The sequence below is a fragment of the Oncorhynchus nerka genome, linkage group LG6, assembly GCF_034236695.1.
Source record: "Oncorhynchus nerka isolate Pitt River linkage group LG6, Oner_Uvic_2.0, whole genome shotgun sequence".
Lineage (NCBI taxonomy): Eukaryota > Metazoa > Chordata > Actinopteri > Salmoniformes > Salmonidae > Oncorhynchus > Oncorhynchus nerka.
Genome location: NC_088401.1, coordinates 37,966,849 through 37,993,493, shown reverse-complemented (window position 1 = coordinate 37,993,493; position 26,645 = coordinate 37,966,849). Strand labels below are relative to the sequence as shown.

At 43.8% G+C, this 26,645-nt stretch overlaps 1 protein-coding gene across 1 annotated transcript in view; it reads left to right on the top strand.

The window, feature by feature from the left end:
- Positions 1-26,645, top strand: part of LOC115131069 (cadherin-6-like) — a 95,854-nt gene that overhangs the window by 54,071 nt on the left and 15,138 nt on the right. The window contains exons 3-6 of the mRNA XM_029662680.2: positions 18,927-19,221; positions 20,913-21,032; positions 22,824-22,991; positions 24,838-25,025. Coding sequence (XP_029518540.2) covers positions 18,927-19,221; positions 20,913-21,032; positions 22,824-22,991; positions 24,838-25,025 — 771 coding nt within the window. The remainder of the gene's footprint in view (positions 1-18,926; positions 19,222-20,912; positions 21,033-22,823; positions 22,992-24,837; positions 25,026-26,645) is intronic.

Genomic DNA, 26,645 nt, shown 5'->3' with positions numbered 1-26,645 from the left:
GAGCCTGGGCTGTCACTGGGGAAGAGTTTGTTTGCTTATTTGATTATTTTCCTGCTTTACCAAAGGGCACATTCCTAGTGAAAATGGTTAATGGCCTGTGGTTGAGGAGTATCATCATATCTCATAAAGTATTTACAGACCCTGATAGGCCCCAATGGTTTGCTAGGCCTGGTGGGTATGGTCTCTCCGCGCCTCCCAAGCAAGCAGTTATATTCTATCTATTTTCACTGCCTGGCCCTGTTTACCCCACAGTAATGGGCTGGAAATCGGGGAACATTTAATGAAATAAAGCAAGTGAACAGAGACATATTGCATCAGGCTAGGCTGGTTCCTACTCGGCATTCCCAAGTCAATCTAGCTGTGTGTCAGTCAGCGCCTTCCTGAAACGTGTTCCAAATGGCACATTATTCCCTACATAATACACAGCACTACTTTTGATCAGCGCCCTATGGACCCTGGTCAAAAGTAGCGCACCTCAAAGGTACTAGGGTGCCATTTGAGAGTCACATATAGGCTATGTGGGAATCTGTGGGGAGCAGCCCAGTCTTGGAGGCTCCCATGGTGGTGGTGGTGGGGAAAGTGGGGCCTAGCTCTGCTCTCAGCATCTTTTCATGCTCCCCCATCCCCCACTGGGCGATGGAGTTTGTAATATGGCACAGACAGAAACACTTTTTGTACCTGCGCCATGGCAACGCCTTGGTCTCTGGTGGAGCACAAATCAAATCGAAGTTTATTGGTCGCATTCACAGATTTGCTGATGTTATTGCAGGAGCAGCGAAATTATTGTGTTTTTAATAATACACAACAATATGCACATACTCCAAAAAGGTAAAATAAAGAAATTAAGACGTGTCAGAACAATATAACAGTCAAACGTTTGGACAAACCTACTCATTCAAAGATTTTTCTTTATTTTCTTACTGTTTTCTAAATTGTAGATTAATAGTGAAGACATCAAAACTCAGAAATAACACATATGGAATCATGTTGTAACCAAAAAAGTATTCAACGAATCAAAATATATTTTCTATTTGAGAATCTTCAATGTAGCCACCCTTTGCCTTGATGACAGCTTTGCACACTCTTGGCATTCTCTCAACCAGCTTCAAGAATTAGTCACCTAGAATGCATTTCAATTAACAGGTGTGCCTTGTTAAAAGTTAATTTGTGGAATTAATTTCCTTTTTAATGCGTTTGAGCCAATCAATTGTGTTGTGACAAGGTAGGGGTGGTGTACAGAAGATTGCCCTATTTGGTATTAGACCAAGTCCATATTAAATAAGCAAAGAGAAACAACATTCAATCATTACTTTAAGGCATGAAGGTCAGTCAACACTGAAAATGTCAAGAACTTCAAAAGTTCCCTCAGGTTCAGTCGCATGAGGACCACCACGGGAAAGGACAGGTGGAAATTTGTCCTTTGGTCTGATGACTCCAAATTTGACCGCCGTGTCTTTGTAAGACGCAGAGTAGGTGAAAGGATGATGGGGGAGGAGCTGTGATGGTGTGGGGGTGGGTGCTTTGGTAGTGACACTGTCGGTGATTTAGCATGGCTAACACAGTATTCTGCAGTGATACGCCATCACATCTAGTTTGCGCTTTGTGGGACTATCTTTTCTATTTTTTGTTTTTCAACAAGACAATGACATAGTTTTGATGACTTTACTAATATTCTACTATGTAGAAAATAGTACAAAAAATCGTGAAAAACCCTTGAATGAGTAGGTAGGTGTCACGCTCTGACCTTTATATCTCTGTTTACTTTATATTTTGGGTGGGTATGCTAGTTTTGTATTGTCTATGTTTTTTATTTTTATGTCTAGAGGTTTCGTAGGTCTAGGTATTTATATGTCTATGGTGGCCTGATATGGTTCCCAATCAGAGGCAGCTGTTTATCGTCGTCTCTGATTGGGGATTATATTTAGGTGGCCATTTTCCCTTTTGTGTTTGTGGGTTCTTGGTCTATGTTTAGTTGCCTGTCTGCACTATTCATATTAGCGTCACAGTTCGTTTTGTTATATTGTTCAGTGTTTCGTTCTTTAACCTGTTGCTTCTACTCGGGACGCTTGCGTCCCAACTAGAGCTCTGGAAATGCAAATGCGCTACGCTAAATGCTAATAGTATTAGTTAAAACTCAAAAGTTAATTAAAATACACATGCAGGGTATCGAATTAAAGCTACACTCGTTGTGAATCCAGGCAACAAGTCAGATTTTTAAAATGCTTTTCGGCGAAAGCATGAGAAGCTATTATCTGATAGCATGCAACACCCCAAAAGACCCACAGGGGACGTAAACAAAATAATTAGCATTTCGGCGTTACACAAACCGCACAATAAAATAGAAAACATTCATTACCTTTCACCATCTTCTTTGTTGGCACTCCTAGATGTCCCATAAACACTATTTGGGTCTTTATTTAGATTAAATCGGTCCATATAAAGCCTAGATATTGTTATATGTAGACTGTGTGATAAACGAAAAAAACATTGTTTCAAAACGTAACGTCATTTTTTAAAATTAAAAAAGTCGACGATAAACTTTCACAAAACACTTCGAAATACGTTTGTAATGCAACTTTAGGTATTAGTAAACGTTAATAAGCGATAAAATTCATCAGGAGGCGATGTAAAGATCATTAGCTGTCCGTCTGGAAAAATGTCCGGCTAGAAACTCAACGAAAATATCCGGTCCTAGACCGGATTAGATACGGTGTCCTGTATGTGTTTGACCAAGAAAAAACTTGAAGGGAAATGACAAGACTCTAGACACCCTGTGGAAGCTGTAGGTACTGCAACCTCAGTCAATTAATTGTGGTTCACGTTTATCAATGGGTTCAAGTAGCGCATGGATATATTTTCCCCATTTTCAGTGATCAGTTTTTCCTGTGCTTTTCGATGTAAATGCCATTCTGGTAAAGCCACAGCAGTGATTTAACCAGTTTTTTAAACGTCTGAGTGTTTTCTATCCACACAGACTAAGCAAATGCATATACCATATTCCTGGCATGAGTAGCAGGGCGCTGAAATGTTGCGCGATTTTTAACAGAATGTTCAAAAAAGTAGAGGGTCGACTGAAGAGGTTAATAAAGAAGAATGTATGCATACCACACTGCACCTTGGTCTCCTTGGTACAATGGACGCGACAGTAGGTGTGTCCATCCCGACCCAGTCCATTGTTTGGTTGCACCTGTTTATCTGCCTTTTACAGAGCTCGTAAGGTCTCCCAGTCTGCCATGTACGGAGATTAAGTGACCAGTATCCAAACATGAGATGCGTTGACTTGTCGGGTGAGTGTAGCAAGCTACCTGGTTTAAATATCAACAGTACACTCTAAAAACATGCTGGGTTAAAAACACCCCAGAACTGGGTAAATAGAGGACAGAACACACGTTGGGTTATTTCTGACCCAGCCAGTTGGCGTTGCTTTCAGATAGTTATTTTTGGACACCAATGAGAGTAAATGTCATTCTGTTTTTTTTATTATAAGAAAAAATATTTCACCTTTATTTAACTAGGTAGGCCAGTTGAGAACAAGTTCTCATTTACAACTGCGACCTGGCCAAGATAAAGCAAAGCAGTGCGACACAAACAACACAGAGTTACACTTGGGATAAACAAACGTACAGTCAATAACACAATAGAAAACCTATATACAGTGTGTGCAAATGTAGTACGATTAGAGAGGTAAGGCATAGTGGCAAAATAATTGCAATTTAGTAATTAAACACTGGGGGGAAAAAAACTATATGGGGGTGTGGTAGTTGGGTGGGCTTTTTACAGATGGGCTGTGTACAGGTGCAATGATCGGTAAGCTGCTCTGACAGCTGATGCTTAAAGTTAGTGAGGGAGAAATAAGTCTCCAACTTCAATGATTTTTGCAATTCGTTCCAGTCATTGGCAACAGAGAACTGGAAAGAAAGGCGGCCAAAGGAGGAGTTGGCTTTGGGGATGACCAGTGAAATATACCTGCTGGAGCACATGCTACGAGTGGGTCCTACTACGACGACCAGTGACCTGAGATAAGGCAGTGCTTTACAGATCACCAGAGGAATAGAGGAGTAGGATCCGGTTAAAGGCTATAAGAACTGGTCGGGGACAAAGAATAAGAGGAGCAGATTTTTGGGCATGGTAAAATAGATTCGGAGCATAATTTACTGACTATGGTAGGTTGTGAGTTTAGTGGAGGTAAACCTAGGCGTTGAGTGACGATGAGAGGTTTTGTTCTCTGGAAGCACTAGTTAAGCCTGGTGAGGTCTCCGCATGTGTGTGGGGTGGGTCAAAAGAGCTATCTGAGGCATTTTGAGCGGTACTGAGGGCTCTACAGTGAAATAAAACAATAAGAACTAGCGAAGACTGCAGTAGACAAGGCGATGAATGGGCAGAGAGGGTCAATTAGGTATATACAGGACCTTAGTTCGAGGCTGGCGCCGACAGGTAAACAAAATTAGGCACCGTGTTATTGAAACAGTCCAGGGAGCATCAGCTGTGTAGCCGAGTGATCATAGGGTCAAAAGAGCAGCAATAGGTGAGTCAGGATGCCATTCGGTAGTCACTACTACACTAGGCGAGCAGGGGACACAGCGTTCAGAAAAGCTAGCGGGCCGGGGCTAGTAGATGGTTCTTCGGCGACATCGTATCAGAATAGCCTGTTAAGACCACATTGGGCGATCACGTCGGTAGTCCAGTCGTGATGGATCGGCGGGGCTCCGTGTCGACAATAAATGGTCCAGGCTGGCTGGTGACCGAGAAAAATTTGAAGACCGCTACCCGTGGCTAACAAAAATTAGTAGCTAGTTAGCTGACTAGAGCCTGATGGAAGTTCCAGATATAAGGAATAGAAATAGCAGATCTGTACCACATTGGGTGAGGAGGTTTGCAGGAAAGTATATTTAGTTCGTAGATAGAAAGTGAGATTAAGATGTATATGAAAAAGACCGGCTATTTACACGGGATAAAACAAACACACACATCCTACTGCTACGCCATCTAGGAGAGCAAAAATGTTCTCTTGTATTGTTAACAAATGTTAAAGGTAGATCACTGACACTTTTGTACTTAAAGAGATTCTCTGTTAGTTTGTATTGTTCTGTAGCGCTCACAAGCCAAAAGTGGTACACGAAAATTGCGTACTACATCATATACAGTGGTTCCTCCAATAAAAGCTGCGCCATACTGCGGCACACCCTGCATGCTGTTGCAGCATTCTGTGGCATGTCATTTAATTCTCAGCCATTCATTCTGTTACTGCAAGTTATTGCTAGTTTGACCACCAGAGGGCATCTTTGAGAAGCATTTGATCGTATTCCGTATTGGCATAACCAGAGAATTGAAAACGTTTTTTTTTTGTAATAACATAGTATATGGGATTGATTTTATGAAATTTGGCTTAATTCATTTGATTAATATTATGGTGTTTCCATTCAGAGAAATGGTCCGTTTGTAAATTCAAACCGTTTCGTTCTCGTAGAGCACACTGGACGTTCGGGCCGAGGAGTAGGGTTGATTTAAGCTCTCTGGGCTTACAACGGCAGTCAAGCACCCAAGCTAACGTTGGTTAGCTACTTCCAGACACAAAAGACACCACTCTGACCATTTTACTTGTCCTAGCAGAGCTGGTAAGTCCGTTTTCATGTTAACCAGAGTGTTGGTGACTGTAAATGTGCTGCTGGAAACAATTTAATTATGCTTTTTATCTGACGTTTGCTGACACTGGCCATTTTAGTGCATTTTTCACCCTGCCAGCTCCTATTAGTTCTATTGAGCACTGTGGCACCAACTCACCTTCCGAACATTCTTATTCCCAGCTCATTGTTCAACGTAACAATGCCTGCTCACGTTGTTTTTTTAGTTAAAATGTAAACAACAAAAATAATATTGGAACTCAGCGGTCTTCCCATTGTTTCCTATGGGGGAAATATACGCATGTCTGTCTATTTTGCCAAATATCTCACAATGTGTATATTTAGATTTTTTTTTTAAATCAGGTGTAACCGATAGCTAGTTAGCGGGGTGCGCGCTAATAGCGTTTCAATCGGCGATGTCACTCTCTCTGAGACCTTGAAGTAATTGTCCGCCTTGCTCTGCAAGGGCTGCTGCTTTTGTTGAGCGACGGGAAACAATGCTTCGAGGGGGACTGTTATCTATGTGTGCAGAGGGTCCCTGGTTCAAGCCTAGTTAGGAGCGAGGAGAGGGACGGAGGCAAAACTGTTACACGGGCACCATTTTAATCAGAAGAATCTCCTCTTTGTAATTATGTAAGTCTGGGCAGCGAGCTTTTTCATTATGCAGACATAACCACAGTTGACACCATCGAGATGCAGATGTTTACTTTCTACGCAAGTTGTTTTTGTCCAACAAACAGATTGTAGTGGTGAAATAAAAGAGATCACATTTTTTATGGAATTCTAAGCATCACTCCAGTCAAAATAGGCTCTGCGAACGTTCGATTCCATTAATGGGCTCGCGCTAGTGTTCCAGTCTTTCAGCCTTGGGTGACTTTTGACAAGTATTTGTCCAGGCTATAGACAGCCAGGGCGAATTTACGAAAGCACCCAAAATGTCCATTGAGAAAGTACAACGACTATACCATTTAGCTAAGCTAAGAATGACGAGAATAATCAAGTCAATAAACGTTGGGTAGTTAGATAGCCTATTGTTAATATACTGGCAAGTTTGATGTATAACTACTAACGTTAGGTAGCTAGCTAACATACCGGTACATACTGCTATTATATGCTATGTGGTTCGTAAGGACAGCGTAGCTAACAAATTGTCAGCCAACATAACGTGTAAGGTAACTTATTTGAAAAGTCATTACCTTATTACATTGAGTAGTAAGCTACCCCTTAGTTGTTAGGGCAAATCTGGTCTGTGATAGGAGGGGGGGGGTTCCCACTTAGCTCAGCTATTAGTGTATTAAGTAAAGGTTGAATAGTCTATTGTTCAGCTATTAGCACCCCTCCCCAACTTGCAACAAATTGCTGTTCCCATCTCATTCCTTTCCCTCTTCCATGCATCATCATTCTGCTCCTGAGTGGCTCGCTTGTGGAAGTGCTGGCAGGATATGGCAGCATCTTCGGTTGTGCGTTAAGAATGCTGCATACAGTAGCGCGTTTGTATGAAGGTGTGGTTATTCACAGAAATGTTTATATGCTATGGAGGTACATTTGTCTTTTTGTCGAGAGCAAAACCTTTTTTTTTATTTTCAATCATAAATAATTTTTCTGAAAGCAACTTTTTTCCAACACAAAGGAAGTCAAAGCGGACACCTACGAAGATGACATCTCAGGTAAGCAGCACTGGGCTGTATATCCTAAAAATCTGCTGCTTTAGATTGAACGGTCATATCTCAGTTATTGTTTTCATATCTATAAAAAATATGCTATTTTCTTTACTTTCAGAGAGCGAGCTGACCAAGGGGTCGAAAATGTAGATATTGACAGATGTTCACTGTCTGAGGAACAGGCCGTGGAAGCTTTATTGCTGGCAAAAGTGTCCATAACCAGAGGTAATTAAACTGTTATGTTTTCTTTTTCTCCGTCTCTGCCTGTCTTGTGGTACATGGAACCTGTCTCACATGCATTAATAAAAAAAACTTACGATGTCAGCTGCTAATTTTCAGATTTACATGCCATTTTCACTGAACTATAATTTTCCCTGGGGGTTAGCCTTTCAATAACCAAGTGGTGAGACACATAGCCCTCTATATGTACATGTTTCCGCACACTCCGATTTGTCTGCATCACATACTGTATCTTCTTTTTTTTGTCCTCATGTGTCTGTTTTTCAGCATAAAGTACTCTGTAGCCAATTAGTGTGGACACCAGGTGAAACCACTCACACACAATAACAGTCTCTCTTATTCACTTCATCCCCTCTCCCCTTTTCCCTAAATCCTCTAGGTTATATCAGCTGTTTTGGTGAACCCCTCCTGCATCTGTACTGGCTGACACAGAGGGCACAGCATGATCATAGGTGAGATGTCACTTGGTCAGGTCAACAGGAAGTATTATTATAGAGATGTTTTACATTGAAATACAGACATCGATGTAGTAGTCCCGGAGTTAATGATCCAAGGTCAGTTTTGCATTTCACCTCCTGATTTAAGATGGGGAAAAAAACAAGGCTTAATCATGCTCTCTCTCTATCTATTTGTCACTCGTCTGCAGGTATGTGTAATGTGAGAGGAAGCCAGTCCCATCATCGCCACCTCACCCACTCTTAAGATAACCTTCGGGGCAACTGGGGGCTCAAGGCTGGTTGTGATGAACTTAGAGAATATTAGGGTAGCACTGTAATTCATGAATCATATGCTGTCTACCGCTGTTCTTACCTCTTTCCACCTCATTTTTCTTCCTCGTTTTATAATGCATACCATATGTGCATTGAAGTACAGATTCAACTTGTATTTATAATATTATAATTATCATAATTATAATGCATGTATGTATTTGTAACACCTGGATAATGAACTTCTTTCAATAAAGCGTTTCACATTCTTCACTGGTTGAAATTAAGTACCTCATTGAAATAATATCCTTTGTCCTCAGATTAATGCAGATGAAGGGAGTTAGATATGCATTTTTCTTTTTTGTATATGTGAATTACAAATCAATCATGTTTCTAGTCTATTGCATAGTTACAATGTGTAATCATTGATGTCCCAGGAGCAGGAGTGGTAAACATTGTTGACGTGTATAGTTGTAATACATACATGCAGACACAGAATCATTCAAATAATGGAGTTTGATATGACTGAAAAATAATGTCTCAGAGAACCTCACCTTTATTTGCCAGGGAAGAGTACATGATCAGTGAATATATTCAATGTACAGGCTACAATGTTGGAATCTCATGCATGGTAATAACTACAGAACATGTGTATATAGGACTTGCATCCTTGGCGCAATAAAGTTATTATATTCTACTCTATCCATAGGCTTCATTAATGCCATTCAGACATGAAGTTGATACAACTATGATAGCTGAGGTTCATAGATAGGTTCTAAACTAATATTCATACCAAACGTTTTAGGGTCCATGCACAGATCGGCTATATACTGTAGCTAGCTACACATCCATATGCATAGTTATTTTTATCCTCCACTACACAATCAACAAGTAAATAGTTAGCTAGCTATTTTACTGGAGCTGCATCAATTTGCAGTAAAGGCTTTAGCTAGCTAGATTCTTTACATCCACTGTTTCACAAGACGACAGCCTGGTTTGCTGCTTTTCTCAGGAGTCCCTAAAACATTAAACCACACAAATTACAAATTCATTGTCCTAACACTAGCTAGCTGTCTAATGATAGCTAGTCAACTTGCTAAATAGAGATTTTCGTAAATTAACTTTATGACAAAGGAATATGCACAAATGTTTGTCTTTACATTAACTAACATATTCCTCTCAATGTTTTGCTTGACTCGTTATAACAACTTACATCTGGTTCCACCATAATGTTTTGTCAGCCATCTTTGTTGAAGCACGCCACAAGGCAAGGGTGGCTCGCGCCAAAATTCTTCATTGGAAGCACTCGATATGATTGGTCATAAAAAACCTTGGGACCCAAATGCATAATGAGTGCTCTATCTCCCCCTTGTGGTAATCTAGAGCAATGAAGCCGTGACACTGGGTACATTTACATTACATTTACATTTAAGTCATTTAGCAGACGCTCTTATCCAGAGCGACTTACAAATTGGTGCTTTCACCTTATGACATCCAGTGGAACAGCCACTTTACAATAGTGCATCTAAATCTTTTAAGGGGGGTGAGAAGGATTACTTTATCCTATCCTAGGTATTCCTTAAAGAGGTGGGGTTTCAGGTGTCTCCGGAAGGTGGTGATTGACTCCGCTGTCCTGGCGTCGTGAGGGAGTTTGTTCCACCATTGGGGGGCCAGAGCAGCGAACAGTTTTGACTGGGCTGAGCGGGAACTGTACATCCTCAGTGGTAGGGAGGCGAGCAGGCCAGAGGTGGATGAACGCAGTCCCCTTGTTTGGGTGTAGGGCCTGATCAGAGCCTGGAGGTACTGAGGTGCCGTTCCCCTCACAGCTCCGTAGGCAAGCACCATGGTCTTGTAGCGGATGCGAGCTTCAACTGGAAGCCAGTGGAGAGAGCGGAGGAGCGGGGTGACGTGAGAGAACTTGGGAAGGTTGAACACCAGACGGGCTGCGGCGTTCTGGATGAGTTGTAGGGGTTTAATGGCACAGGCAGGGAGCCCAGCCAACAGCGAGTTGCAGTAATCCAGACGGGAGATGACAAGTGCCTGGATTAGGACCTGCGCCTGCGTCGTACTCTGCGGATGTTGTAGAGCATGAACCTACAGGAACGGGCCACCGCCTTGATGTTAGTTGAGAACGACAGGGTGTTGTCCAGGATCACGCCAAGGTTCTTAGCGCTCTGGGAGGAGGACACGATGGAGTTGTCAACCGTGATGGCGAGATCATGGAACGGGCAGTCCTTCCCCGGGAGGAAGAGCAGCTCCGTCTTGCCGAGGTTCAGCTTGAGGTGGTGATCCGTCATCCACACTGATATGTCTGCCAGACATGCAGAGATGCGATTCGCCACCTGGTCATCAGAGGGGGGAAAGGAGAAGATTAATTGTGTGTCGTCTGCATAGCAATGATAGGAGAGACCATGTGAGGTTATGACAGAGCAAAGTGACTTGGTGTATAGCGAGAATAAGAGAGGGCCTAGAACAGAGCCCTGGGGGACACCAGTGGTGAGAGCGCGTGGTGAGGAGACAGATTCTCGCCACCCCACCTGGTAGGAGCGACCTGTCAGGTAGGACGCAATCCAAGCATGGGCCGCGCCGGAGATGCCCAACTCGGAGAGGGTGGAGAGGAGGATCTGATGGTTCACAGTATCGAAGGCAGCCGATAGGTCTAGAAGGATGAGAGCAGAGGAGAGAGAGTTAGCTTTAGCAGTGCGGAGTGCCTCCGTGATACAGAGAAGAGCAGTCTCAGTTGAATGACTAGTCTTGAAACCTGACTGATTTGGATCAAGAAGGTCATTCTGAGAGAGATAGCGGGAGAGCTGGCCAAGGACGGCACGTTCAAGAGTTTTGGAGAGAAAAGAAAGAAGGGATACTGGTCTGTAGTTGTTGACATCGGAGGGATCGAGTGTAGGTTTTTTCAGAAGGGGTGCAACTCTCGCTCTCTTGAAGACGGGAGGGACGTAGCCAGCGGTCAGGGATGAGTTGATGAGCGAGGTGAGGTAAGGGAGAAGGTCACCGGAAATGGTCTGGAGAAGAGAGGAGGGGATAGGGTCAAGCGGGCAGGTTGTTGGGCGGCCGGCCGTCACAAGACGCGAGATGTCATCTGGAGAGAGAGGGGAGAAAGAGGTCAGAGCACAGGGTAGGGCAGTGTGAGCAGAACCAGCGGTGTCGTTTGACTTAGCAAACGAGGATCGGATGTCGTCGACCTTCTTTTCAAAATGGTTGACGAAGTCATCTGCAGAGAGGGAGGAGGGGGGGGGGAGGGAGGATTCAGGAGGGAGGAGAAGGTGGCAAAGAGCTTCCTAGGGTTAGAGGCAGATGCTTGGAATTTAGAGTGGTAGAAAGTGGCTTTAGCAGCAGAGACAGAGGAGGAAAATGTAGAGAGGAGGGAGTGAAAGGATGCCAGGTCCGCAGGGAGGCGAGTTTTCCTCCATTTCCGCTCGGCTGCCCGGAGCCCTGTTCTGTGAGCTCGCAATGAGTCGTCGAGCCACGGAGCGGGAGGGGAGGACCGAGCTGGCCTGGAGGATAGGGGACATAGAGAGTCAAAGGATGCAGAAAGGGAGGAGAGGAGGGTTGAGGAGGCAGAATCAGGAGATAGGTTGGAGAAGGTTTGAGCAGAGGAAGAGATGATAGGATGGAAGAGGAGAGAGTAGCGGGGGAGAGAGAGCGAAGGTTGGGACGGCGCGATACCATCCGAGTAGGGGCAGTGTGGGAAGTGTTGGATGAGAGCTAGAGGGAAAAGGATATAAGGTAGTGGTCGGAGACTTGGAGGAGTTGCAATGAGGTTAGTGGAAGAACAGCATCTAGTAAAGATGAGGTCGAGCGTATTGCCTGCCTTGTGAGTAGGGGGAAGGTGAGAGGGTGAGGTCAAAGAGGAGAGGAGTGGAAAGAAGGAGGCAGAGAGGAATGAGTCAAAGGTAGACGTGGGGAGGTTAAAGTCGCCCAGAACTGTGAGAGGTGAGCCGTCCTCAGGAAAGGAGCTTATCAAGGCATCAAGCTCATTGATGAACTCTCTGAGGGAACCTGGAGGGCGATAAATGATAAGGATGTTAAGCTTGAAAGGGCTGGTAACTGTGACAGCATGTAATTCAAAGGAGGCGATAGACAGATGGGTAAGGGGAGAAAGAGAGAATGACCACTTGGGAGAGATGAGGATCCCGGTGCCACCACCCCGCTGACCAGAAGCTCTCGGGGGGTGCGAGAACACGTGGGCGGACGAAGAGAGAGCAGTAGGAGTAGCGGTGTTGTCTGTGGTGATCCATGTTTCCGTCAGTGCCAAGAAGTCGAGGGACTGGAGGGCGGCATAGGCTGAGCTGAACTCTGCCTTGTTGGCCGCAGATCGGCAGTTCCAGAGGCTACCGGAGACCTGGAACTCCACGTGGGTCGTGCGCGCTGGGACCACCAGATTAGGGTGGCCGCGACCACGCGGTGTGGAGCGTTTGTATGGTCTGTGCAGAGAGGAGAGAACAGGGATAGACAGACACATAGTTGACAGGCTAGAGAAGAGGCTACGCTAATGCAAAGGAGATTGGAATGACAAGTGGACTACACGTCTCGAATGTTAAGAAAGTTAAGCTTACGTAGCAAGAATCTAATTGACTAAAATGATTAAAATGATACAGTACTGCTGAGGTAGGCTAGCTGGCAGTGGCTGCGTTGTTGACTTTGTAGGCTAGCTGGCAGTGGCTGCGTTGTTGACACTACACTAATCAAGTCGTTCCGTTGAGTGTAAAGTTTCTACAATGCTGCTATTCGGGGGCTAGCTGGCTAGCTAGCAGTGTTGATTACGTTACATTGCGTTAAAAGAACGACAATAGCTGGCTAGCTAACCTAGAAAATCGGCTATGTAGCTAGCTATGTAGCTAGCTACGATCAAACAAATCACACCGTTGGGACTGTAATGAAATGAAATGAAAATGTGATACTACCTGTGGAGCGAAGCGGAATGCGACCGGAATGCGAAAGTTCTATTCAGTAGACGTTGGCTAGCTGTTGGCTAGCTAGGAGTGACTCCTACGTTAAGGACGACAAATAGCTGGCTAGCTAACCTCGGTAAATTAAGATAATCGCTCTAAGACTACACACTCTACACTACACAATTATCTTGGATACGAAGACAGCAAAGACAACTATGTAGCTAGCTAACACTACACTAATCAAGTCGTTCAGTTGAGTGTGATAGTTACTACAGTGCTACGGTAGACGGTGAACGTTAGCTAGCTGGCTAGCTGCTGGGCAGATAGGAGGACGACGAAATACGATAATTACGCAATTATCTTTGATACAAAGACGGCTATGTAGCTAGCTAAGAAGAAATTGCTAAGATTAGACAAATCAAACCGTTGTACTATAATGAAATGTAATGAAAAGTTATACAACCTGCAGACCGAAGCAGACCGAAGCGCGGATGCGACCGCTCGCTCCAACCCGCTTAGCGGTGCAAGTTCGCATCTTCTAAAGGAGGAACCCCTGTACGTGCAGATATGTGCACCACGTCATTGTTCTCTCATGCTCTGCTGTGGGTGCATGATGTCGCTTTCAAACTAGGGATTTCGTCGCTAACTGAGGTACTACAGTAATTCTACTCATAGATTATGCATGTGTAACAGTATAACTTTAGTCCGTACCCTCGCCGGGCTCGAACCAGGGACCCTCTGCACACATCACCCACGAAGCATCGTTACCCATTGCACCACAAAAGCCGGGGCCTTTGCAGAGCAAGGGGAACCACTACTACAAGTCTCAGAGCGAGTGACGTCACCGATTGAAACAATATTTTTGCGCGCACCACCGCTAACTAGCTAGCCATTTCACATCGGTTACACATGCATGAACTACACGTTGACACATCCAGCCCAAATTGGAATGTTTATAAAAAATACTTAGTAGTTGTCAGTATTCTGGAGCATGTCTTAAATGAGGCTTACACAAGTTGAGTTCCTCAAGTGCCTATGTGTATCCCAATGATGAAATAGTTACCACTTTGTTATGTTATTTAAATAATCATGTTATTAATTTTATAAGTCCATATTTGCCCAAGTCCACTGCATATGGGATAGTGTGCCATTTGGGACACACTCAGACTATTTGGCGGTAGACTGTAGGGCTAAAAGGGTAACTGGCTGGTTGACCTAAGGGCCTCGTCTAAAACCATACATATTATATACCCTATAGTTCTGTGATACTCAAATGGCAGCTAAATATGTCTGGACCACCATGCCATTTCTGTGCTAATGATATACATTCATTTAAAATAAAAACATATACAATATTCATGCTCCTAATATGAACAATTAAGGTAAAAACGTATGTGATATCATTATTTTTAGGAATGTATTGATTATTATTATTATTATTACACTTAAAATGTTAGGATTTATGGATCTTGCGGAGTTGGTTAATGTTGCCTTTCAAAACTACTGTCTCATGACCTCTTTATTGTGTGTAATAAAATTGAATAATTCTTAATCTAATAGAGAATGGGTGACCTACAGAACAGAAACTCGCTCCACAAAATACCAAAGCTCTCCTGTAGCACTAGTACTGGAGCATCTTCCTTGTGCTTCCCAAATTACACACTAAAGAAGTTCACTAAATAGGGAATAGGGTGCCATTTAGGACATATTCCTCCTTTGCTTTATTTCATTATGATTTGATATCATGGTGGATGGAGGAGAAAGGGCTCTGCATCAATGTGTGGAGGTATCCTGGTGGCCATGATCAATGCTTTCTTCCCCCTGGTGAGTCTTTTATTGAATTTTCAAGATAAATTTATCAGGAGCCATTGTGGATCCACGTCTGGCTGACAGATTGATTTTCGGGAGAGGTTTTTCTCCTAATTTGAGTAGCAGGGACCCGGGTGGGCGGCTGTAAATTCACTTCTACCATAGAAAGGGGTAGGGTGGGTGACTAGAAGAGGAGGGAGACGGAGGGATCACAAACCTTAGTGCAGTAAGCAGGAGAGGAGAGCAGGGGTTCGATACACTGAGCTGGCTGTGTAATATCCTTCAGGGGAATGAAGGAATGATGCTGAACCCATCAAAACCAAAAGAGCAGACCCCGAGCGCTCACTCTGTCCATACAAACAAAATTGGACGGAATATGTCACACTGTCTGTCTATCGGTGGCAGGTAGCCTAGCGGTTAAGAGGGTTGTGCCAGTAATCAAAAGGTTGCTGGTTTGAATCCCCAAGCGGACTATGTGAAAAATCTGTTGATGTGACCTTAAGCAAGTCACTTAACTCTAATTGCTCCTTTAAGTTGCTCTGGATATGTGTCTGCTAAATTACTTAAATTTATCTCATTGGGAGAGGATCAAGGAGATAACCAGTCAGTTGCACAACTGAATGCATTCAACTGAAATGTGCCTTCTAGCTTTTAATCCAACTCTGAATCAGAGAGGTGTGGGGGCTGCCTTAATCAACGTACACAAAGTTGTTGTTGGGGGTTAACTGCCTTGCTCAAGGACAAAAACACAGACTTTTCACCTTGCCAGCTCAGGGATCTGACCAACCAACCTTCTGGTTACTGGCCCAACACACTTAACCACTCAGCTACCTGCCACACCAGAGGGGAGGTACATGGTCAGCACAACATAACCACAAATATAGACAGTCAGTAGCTAGCTTCTCCCAACTTGGTTAGATAGGTGGAAAACACAACGATCATATCTTTCAGTGTTTACAACAAACACAGAAATGTTAAAGATACTAAACTTAAAAGGCAGCCATTTTGCTTCCACAGCTTTGTTTTCACACAGGACACAATGAATTAGTTATATAAAGCCTTCCAGCACCTGAAATAAAAAGCCATTCATATTTTAGAGAGAGGGGGAGTTAGGAGTAGGGTGCATACTGTCTTCGTCCCAAATGGTGCCCTATTTCTTATGGAGTGCATTACTTTCGACCAGGGCCCACAGACCCATAAGGCTCTGGTCAAAAGTAGTGCACTGCATAGGGAATAGGGTGCAATTTGGGACACATTCGTACTGTTGCAGTGCTCATCCACCTGATTGAATTTACTGACTGCACAATCTAACATACTCCATCTGTCCAACACTAGAAGCTAGCAAGTCACACACCACATTATGTGACCGGATTCAGGATCGTAGGCTTTTGATGCTATTTCCTACTTCAAAGTAGGGCTTTTTGAAAAAAAATATTGTGTTCTTTAACATGAGAACTTTCATATGCCTTAATTACAAGCTGGTCTGGGGCCCGTAAATATGAATAAATCAGCTATGTAGGAAGAAAGGAAGGGTCCATGATTGGCTGAGATAATTGAGGGGCATAATAGAGACTACACTCTAAAAATAAGAGGTTCCTGGAGTATCCTTTAGGGGTTCTTCAAATTGAAACTGTAGAAGAACCCCTATAAGTTCTTCAAAGAACCCATTAAAAGGGTTTTTCAAAGAACCCCTTTTAAAGGATCCTCAAAGAACCTTTGAAGAACGTTTTGGGGTTAATTTTTTAACTACCCCACCCCTCCCCTATTATTTGTTTAATTATTAATAATAATAAGGCTAACAATAACACAATATTGTAAATGTCAGTGTTTATGATTTTCAGTGTCAAAGCAGGGGAAAAAAATCTAAATATTAGGTAAACTCCCAGCAGAGCCCCAAGTCCAACTGGTATATCCTCTGGTATGTTAATGTTGATGTTCTCCATATCCATAGCAATGATTTTGCAGTGCATGGGAATCGAACAGGTTTCCTGTTATATTCATCAGAGGTGTAGGGAGGGTCTGTGAATCCAATAAATAGTAATTATACAGATGTTTAACAAACATGCACACAACAGTATTCATACTTTGTTTTTTTTGTAAATGTGAATGGGAAAAAAACGTTTTTTTATAATGGTGTTCATACACATACCTTGTCCATAATGTAGAAGCCTATGGGATTTTCATTGAAGAGGTACATGTGATCTGCATAACAAACCAATACCAATTGGCAATTTTTTGTATGCCTCCTCGTCTGTATACGTGTAGAGACGGACACAAAAATGAGCATATCAGTCATCTGCACCCAATACAGCTAGCCTTCAACATATTCTTATAGCTGTAAGGGATCTCGTCCTCCTCTTCTGAGGAGGAGAAGCGAGAAGGATCGGAGGACCAAAACGCAGTGTGGTAAGTGTCCATAATGTTTATTTTAAAACATAAACTGAACACTATGAAATACAAATACACACGCATTAACGGGACTCTCAGACCTTCAGAAAACAGATTATCTGGTGTAATGAAACCAATATTTAATTATTTGGCCTGAATGCCAAGTATCATGTCTGGAGGAAACCTGACAACTTTCCTACGGTGAAGAATGGTGTTGGAAGCATCATGCTGTAGGAATGTTTTTCAGCATCAGGGACTGGGAGACTAGTCTGGATCAAGGGAAAGATGAACGGAGCAAAGTACAGAGAGCAAAGTACAGAGAGATGCTTGATGATAACCTGCTCCAGAGCCCTCAGGACCTCAGACTGGGGCAAATGTTCACCTTCCAACAGGACATCGACCCTAAGCACACAGCCAAGACATCACATGAGTGACTTCGGGACAAGTCTCTGAATGTCCTTGAGTGTCCCAGCCAGACTTAAAGCCGATCGAACATCTCTGGAGAGACCAGAAAATAGCTGTACAGTAACAACCCCATCTAACCTGATAGAGCTTGAGAGGATCTGCAAAGAAGAATGGAATAAACTCCCCAAATACATGTGTGCCAAGCTTGTAGCGTCATACCCAAGAACACTCGAGGCTGTAAATCGCTGCCAAAGGTTCTTCAACAAAGTACTGAGTAAAGGCTCTGAATGCTTATGTAAATGTGATATGTCAGTAGATTCAGTAGAAAAATGGAATCCGTTTTAGAATAAGGCTGTAATGTAACAAAATGTGGAAAAAGTAAGGGGGTCTGAATACTTTCTGAATGCACTAAAATATAAATAATAAAGGAGGGGGAACAGCAGGAGGAAAGAGAGGAAGGACAAGTGTTGTGTCCCAAGTAGTACACTATTGGCTATACCATATAGTGCACTACTTTTGACCAGATATCTATGGGCCCTGGAAGTGCACTGTATAGGGAATACAGTGCAATTCAGGACGCAGACAAGATTTTGATGAGTTCCCAGACATGAATATGTTGAGGAGATTTTGTGGCTGAATTAAAATGTCAGAGCAAGCTAAGCTGTTGTTCATGCAGACAGAAACAGGCCACATCAGGAGAGCAAGCAAATAGTGGACTAGAGAGGAGATTGATAGGAGAGGAGATGATTGAAGAAAAGAAGAAGTGAAAATATCATGTCATATTTCTACAGCATTTTAGAGAAAACTGATCTCCTCGGAGTTAGTAAGAACAGACATAGGACACACTGGTCACACTCAACCTGATTACATTTCTATGAAACTATAATTATTTCTACAAATGGCATAGGAAATTGGGGACAACACAAATGTCTTAAATCAAACATCTAAAGAGTCATTTTAGAAAAAATATGTAAATGGTCAGGATATCGTTCTGTCACAGTTAGATTATTTGTCTTCAGATCATTTGCAATCAGTCACGAGCACAGAGTGGCATAGACTATTGAAGTTTCTTTGTCCCAAGAGGAGTCCAATAATTGAAATGTACATATTCACTGCAAATCCTTTGTATTGAGTTTGAGTGCCATTGTGAACTGACTCCGCCCCCTTTGTTTCTCATTACTCTTACAGCTCCACTCAGACGGGGACCGGGGTGACGGTAGCATACGATACGTCCTGACCGGTGATGGAGCCGGTAGTCTGTTCATCATCGATGAGAACTCTGGGGATATCCATGCCACTAAGAGATTGGACCGGGAGGAGAAGGCCTACTACACGCTCCGGGCCAAGGCCGTCAACAGAATCACTAACACCTCTCTAGAGGGAGAGTCAGAGTTTATCATCAAGATTCATGACATTAACGACAATGAGCCCAAGTTTACCAAGGACCCTTACTTCACAGAGGTACCTGAGATGTCCCCACTGGGTGCGTATGAACACCTACACCCTGACCCTTAATTCACACACATACCAGATATGTAACCTCTTGGTACGTATGACAGAAGTAGGCTACAGAGAACAGCCCTACATCCCATCTCACTCACTCCTTACCACAGACACCTACCAGGGCAGAAGTGGTTGAAATGTTTCTGCTTGTCAAGTCATAACCATGTCATCCAGTTTTGCCCTGTGTGTAACTGTAACTCATAGCCTGACCGACCATTGTTAAACAGTTCCACAGTTAAGCTGATAGCCTGGACATCATTGTAAAAGAGGGGGATCTCATGCAGTCAGTGGTAATAATATATGCCATACTTGTATCTGCAATGGATTGCAGGATTAGAAGGCTTATGTGTGAGACAGGCTAAAGTTGTTACAAACAAATTCCTATCCTGTTGGATCAATGAGGGCTTTATCAATCATAATAATGAGAGGAAAGATTGTCCACATCCCAAATAGCACCCTATTCCCTATGCAGTGCACTACATTTGAGCAGGGCTCATAGGGAATAGGTTGCCATTTGGGGTGAATAAATTGAGTCGTTAAATGCGAATGATTACAGGCCATTAACTGTTTTATTACAGCCAAACAAACTAAGTGAAGCGGCCCAATGATGCTGATTATATTATATACTTGAGCTAATCCTATGAATACTCTGTCCAGTTATCAATTGCAACACATTAAAAACTATGTTTTTGTCTGGCGTATGTCAATAATGTAGTTGGAATTCAAGACGATTAATCATGCAGTTCAGATATTAGGTAGTCTTGGGTATGTGAAGTATACACTTAACACTAAATAGTCACATAACACCGACAAGTGACAAACTGTCAGCCTGTTTACAAACTCTAAGTAAGAAAAGCAGTTGCCCATAGCCACAAGTGAGGTGTGCATTGAAAAGAGGGCCTGTTCTGGACCGGCCTTTGTAGTGCAATCGACTGGACACTTTGTCCTGTGAAATACTGAGCATTCCCTCTTCAGAAAGCAAAGTGGTATCATCAAAGAATTTAGCTTGCACTTTATTTATTCAATTAAGAGGTTAAAGAGAAAAGTAACTTTCCGATGTTTGTGCAGCAATGTAAAGCGCCCCACTAGTTTCACCCGTGCAGACCTCACGTTGGCACTGAATTAGACGTTTCCGTTGGTCACGATTCCAATGTCAATTGCACAATTCTCTATTTATGTTCATTGCCATTAAATAGTTCCACTCAATTAATTATTCTTATGCATTTAACGAGTCAACACTGGGCCCCACTAGGCATCGCTGGGAGGTACTATTTGACGAACACTTCTCCCCTTTGTTCTGTTGAAATATCATTCTCCGCCTCTTTGATAAGGAAAATGGATCACAGCCGTTGCCTTGGATAAGATATATGGTTGTTAGACACTCGAGATCTGCAAACAGCAGAGCTGCTATACTGGCTGCTGGTACTGCTGCGTATGTATATAGGGCATAGAATAGTATGCAGGGTTTTTTTTTTTGGGGGGGGGGGGTCATTTGTGACGCCACCAAAGACTTCAGTTCAGCCCAGTTCACTTTATTGGCCTTATTCAGGAAGTTGTCTTGAATCTTGTGTTATTGAGTGTTCCCCAACGCCCTCCGACTCCATTCCATGTGTATATTTTGCTCACCAGATTACCCTCTTTTTTTCTCCTCCTCCTTCTTTCCTTCCCCAGGCACGGTGGTGATGCAGGTGACCGCTACAGACGCTGATGACCCTACATATGGTAACAGTGCCAGGGTGGTCTACAGCATCCTGCAAGGACAGCCATACTTCTCTGTAGAGCCCAACACAGGTCAGTGTTAACAGACCCTGTCTTTTTAAAAATTGTATTTTTCTATTTTACCCTGTTTTCTCCCCAATTTCGTGGTATCCAATTGTTTAGTAGCTACTATCTTGTCTCATCTCCCGTATGGGCTCGGGAGAGACGAAGGTTGAAAGTCATGCGTCCTCTGATACACTACCCAACCAAGCCGCATTGCTTCTTAACACAGCGCGCATCCGACCCGGAAGCCAGCTGCACCAATGTGTCGGATGAAACACCGTGCACCTGGCAACCTTGGTTAGCGCGCACTGTGCCCAGCCCGCCACAGGAGTCGCTGCTGCGCGATGAGACAAGGATATCCCTACTGGCCAGCCCCTCCCTAACCCGGACGACGCTAGGCCAATTGTGCGTCTCCCCACGGACCTCCCGGTCGCGGCCGGTTACGACAGAGCCTGGGTGCGAACTCAGAGTCTCTGGTGGCACTCTGCAGTACAGCGCCCTTAACTACTGCGCCACCCGGGAGGCCCCATACCCTGGCTTTTCTGTAAACAGAAAGGAGAATTAAGGTCAGTTACAATGCAAATACAGAGTTCTATAATATTTACCCTCTACAGTCTATCTGTGGCTCAAGGGAGCAAAGTTCCCAGGGAAATATACACAAGGTGCCATTAACCTGCCTCACTGAAGATTCAACTAACACCTGAATGGAACCCAAATTCATACTGCGAGTGAACCAGGATACGAACAGTGTACTCCCCCTCACTACCACGTCTGGAGACTCTGTGTGTGTGTGTGTGTGTGTGTGTGTGTGTGTGTGTGTGTGTGTGTGTGTGTGTGTGTGTGTGTGTGTGTGTGTGTGTGTGTGTGTGTGTGTGTGTGTGTGTGTGTGTGTGTGTGTGTGTGTGTGTGTGCGCGTGTGCGTTCACCGTGGCTATTAACTCCCGTGTCAGACTGAAGAGACATGACAGAAAAGAAGGACAGAATCTCCGCCAGCCGCCGCTTTTTGATCCCACTGCTCCGTCACCACTGCTATATTTAATCATTTGTAATGTGTGCTTTGGAATGGATCCCAAATGTGTTCTTTGCTTGAACAAAAGGGAAATGGCGACCCCCAAAAAATATATTTGCAGTTTTAATCGCAGGATTAACAGTAATGTGGTTCATGCCAGATGTGCCATGTAAACTGACCCCCCCCACCCCCTACACAAAGGCAGGCTTGGACATCATAAGCATGATTCTCTCTCTCGCTCTGTGTCTATGACTGTGAGGAGAATAGGAATAAGATTGAATGAGGGAGAGTAGCAAAAAACGAGAGAGGGAGTGGGAAAGATAAAAAGATAAAAAAAGAGAGAGAGAGAGAGAGAGAGAGAGAGAGAGAGAGAGAGAAAGATAGTGTAGAGAGATGTATTCAGAGTGTACTGGTGTATACATACAGTACACACACATACTGTATATCTATGTATTGTTCCCCCTCAGAACTACTTGAATGGACTAGCATGTTTTTCAGTTGCTAGCTGTCCATCAGCGAGTGAGATACACACACACACACACTCCTCTGTGTCTCCCTCCTCCCCTGCTGCCACATCCTAAGTGATGAAAGAGCAGGATGAGAGTTTTATACCCCTGCGTTCACCGTGCGTTTCACCAACGCTGCTCAGAACTAGGTTTGAATGATGTGCACCATCAACCCTCACATCCCCTATTGTTTGATATTCAATTAATTTCCTCTTTGGATAAAGTGTTAGTGCTATAAATATCTATATCGATCAGAAGTATCTAGTCTTGCATCACTTTGATCGTCTGTCTGTCCTTCACATTCAGGTGTGATCAAGACAGCCCTGCCTAACATGGACAGGGAGACCAAGGAGAACTATGTGGTTGTGATCCAGGCTAAAGACATGGCTGGACAGATGGGTGGGTTATCAGGGACCACCACAGTTAGCATTACCCTCTCTGATGTCAATGACAACCCACCGCGCTTCCCAAAGAGTGAGTATAGTGCACAAAAACAGACAGATGTGTGTATGCACATGCACTCACTCACACACACACACATAAGCACACACACACACGCGCACATGTGCTCATCCACGCACGCACGCACGCACGCACGCACACACACACACACACACACACACACACACACACACACACACACACACACACACACACACACACACACACACACACACACACACACACACACACACACACATCAGTCCCCTGAATATAAAACTCAGTTCACTATACAGGCTTGTGCCAACCAGGCAGCCTCCATCTGGTGGCAATTTCAAAATGAATGTGGATTATTGCAGCAAGTATTACTGTGCTGCTGTGGCGTGTGTGTGTGTGTGTGTGTGTGTGTGTGTGTGTGTGTGTGTGTGTGTGTGTGTGTGTGTGTGTGTGTGTGTGTGTGTGTGTGTGTGTGTGTGTGTGTGTGTGTGTGTGTTTGTGTGTGTGTGTGTGTGTGTGTGTGTGGCAGTGCCGCTCTCTTGAAGGCTTGGCATAATTAAATGTAGAGCCATATGAGAGAGTGAAGGGTCCTGCACAGTGCATCAGATCGGCCTGCTAATCCCTATTAAATGAAAAGAGTACACTGTGGGTTTTATCTTCTTCACTCTTTCTCTGTCGCTCTCTCTTTATCTCTAACTCTATCACTTTCATTCTCTTTCTCTCTGTCATTCTCCATCTCTTTCTCTTGCTCTCTCTAACGCTCTCAATGTCACCGTGTGTGGCTCCGCTACTGTCCTTTGTTTCTCATGTTTCTTCTCCTTCCTCGTCCTCGCTTTCAGTGTTTCTTTTTTGCCATTCATCTTTTTCTCATACACTCCTCTCCCACTTTCCTTCCATCTCCTGTCCCTCTCTTTCCCTTGCTCTCTCCCTTTCTGGTGCATCTGGTGAATTGCAAAGGCAGCTGCATCAGATTGACAGATTACTGGTGTCATTTAGTTTCCCCTCAGTAACAGCAGTGTGTGTGTGTGTGTGTGCTTCTGTGTCTCTGTGTTTATTCTGTGTGTTTGCGTGTGTGTGTGGGCGTGTTACACTCGGTTAGAATCAACGCGCACAAGCCAAAGAGCTCTTCACGTGACAAAACTCACACAAACGTAGAAACCCTGACTCCGTTTATCACTCTCTACAACAGGGAGACAAACACTGTCCCTGCACCTAGCCTCAATGGACAGAACAAGAAGGGAGTGTGATGTGTGTGTGTGGTTTTACTATCCATGTGGAGACCATAATTCCTCACAAGGATAGTTCTGGTTAGGGGTTAATGCTAGGGTTAAGGAAAATAGGATTTTGAATTGGAATTAATTGTTTGTTCCCTACAATGATAGTAAAACAAAAATGTCTGAGTCTGTGTGTGTGCCCATGCCTTTGTGTGTGCGCGTGTGCGTGTGTGTGTGTGTGTGTGTGTACACTTGCATGCCTGCATGCAAGATGTGTGTGTGGGACCTGCCGACTCAGGCGTTGTCCAGAATGATGTCAGCATGTTTTATGAGGGTGTCAGTGGTGTTTGTATATGCAGCCCATGTGTATATCAGGTCCATCCCTCTGCAGACCAGACCAGATATTTATTGAAGCATATGAGATACAGTGGGGTGCTCAAGCTGGCAGACAGGGACACATCAATTTATCTGGCTCAAACCAGGAAATCATCTGGTGAAAATAACTAGCTATGCATGGGCCAATGTATTCAGAGTTGAATAAATAAATGATGCAAGATTGATTGATCTTGGCTTTGAAGATGTACAGTATTTAAAAGTATAGTTTAGTTTAGGGTTTGATCCAGGTGCTACAGATGGAAAAAGCGAACGTGCGCATTTCTTTCCTCCAGGTCTGTATGAGTTCAAAGCTCCCGAGTCGACAGAACCGGGCTCGACAGTGGCCGTGCTGCGTGCTACGGACGCTGACATCGGCAAGAACGCTGAGATGAACTACCGAATCACCAGCAGCGACGGCCCCTCCATGTTCGACATCTCAACCAATAGGAGCACACAGGATGGTGTCATCACCCTCAGGAAGGTCAGTGAATGGCTGGATTCCAAATCTACCACTACCCTTTGTCCCTAGTCCCTATTCCTTCACTCTTAATCCCGAGGTCACTCCTTCAGTATGGCTGGATTCCAAATCACTCCTAGTTCCTTGTTAATGGGGCATTCGACCCTACTCCCTAGGTGTTATCACACTCAGAAAGTTCAGTATGGCTGGATTTGAAATTGAACCGTAACCCCTATAAACACTAGATCAAGGTTTCCCAAACTCGATCCTCGGGGCCCCAAATGGTGGACGTTTTAGTTTTTACCCTAGCACTACACAACTGATTCAAATAATCAACGAATCCTCAAGCTTTGATAACTTCATTCAGCTGTGTAGTGTTCGGGCAAAAACCAAGACGTGCACCCCTTGGAGAGAGTTTGGGAAACACTGCGCTAGACTGTACGACTGTCCACACTTGTTCAATATGTTTCCATTCCAAATCAACCCCTAACCAGTACTCCCTAGGGCCCTAAAAGTATCTGGTAGATTTAAGTGATATGGTAACAGCTTCACCTTGCTTTTTGAAAGGGTGGATTTTGCCACATTGCTATCCAGTCATGTCAGATTGTACATTCACATGCTCAGATAGGATGCATTCTTAGTCACGGTTTCTGAGTGCAGATCAGATTGATGCTGGGTATTTATTTCACCAGAACCAGCCAGTAGTCCTCTGGGTGCTCTGAGCTATAGTATGTTTTGATGTATTAAACAGAATCAGATTGTTGCTTTATCAAACGCCCTCTTATCCTCTAGTGTGGCTTTAAATCGATCACGCCACTTCCACCAGGTCGTCATTGAGTGGAGGGAGATGTAATTGCCTTCTGCTGATGCTACCATTGTAATGATATTGGAGGGATCTCGGCTCGCTCTCTCTCGCTCTGTGTGTATGTGCGGGCGTGTGCATGTGTATGTGTAGAGGGTCTGGTCTACAGCCGAGCCTACTTTAATTAAATGGCTCATCTAGGTAAAAGGGCATGCCATTTCTCCTGTACCACTAGCACTGTCACCAAACAACACATGCTCATGTTGACATCATTAAACCCCTGTCTTGAGGAAAAGCCAAACAAGGACAAAAAAATAAATCAACGATTTATTGAGTATGAAGGGTCATATCAAATGTCTGTATTTGTTTGATATTAAGTTCGGTACAGGCAGACAGTGGCCAGTTGAAAGCTCATTGGCATTGAAAAACCTGCACTGATGCAAGTGCGCACACACACCTACCTCTCTGGTTAAATGACTGCATTTGATTTGGCAGTAGCTCCCTCACAGCTAAAGGCACACGTCAGATGTGTTCTTTCCAGAGAGCGTTGGTGTGATGGCACTCTTAAAGATGAAGCACAGAGCCAGAGGTGTCATCCCATGGCTAGTGTTTCCATAGCATAGACCAGTCATTTCCTTTCAAAGCCATGAAGGGAATAGTAATAATAATAATACTACATGGTATTTATATAATGGACCCAAAGTCGCTTAGAAGCAAACAAGTGCACACTTCGGGAGAAAGGAGAGATTATTGGGGTTCACACACAAGAAGAGGAGAGAGTTTGAAACCTTTTTTACACCACGTACCTGAGTAAATTTACTCAAGACAGAATATAATGCTAA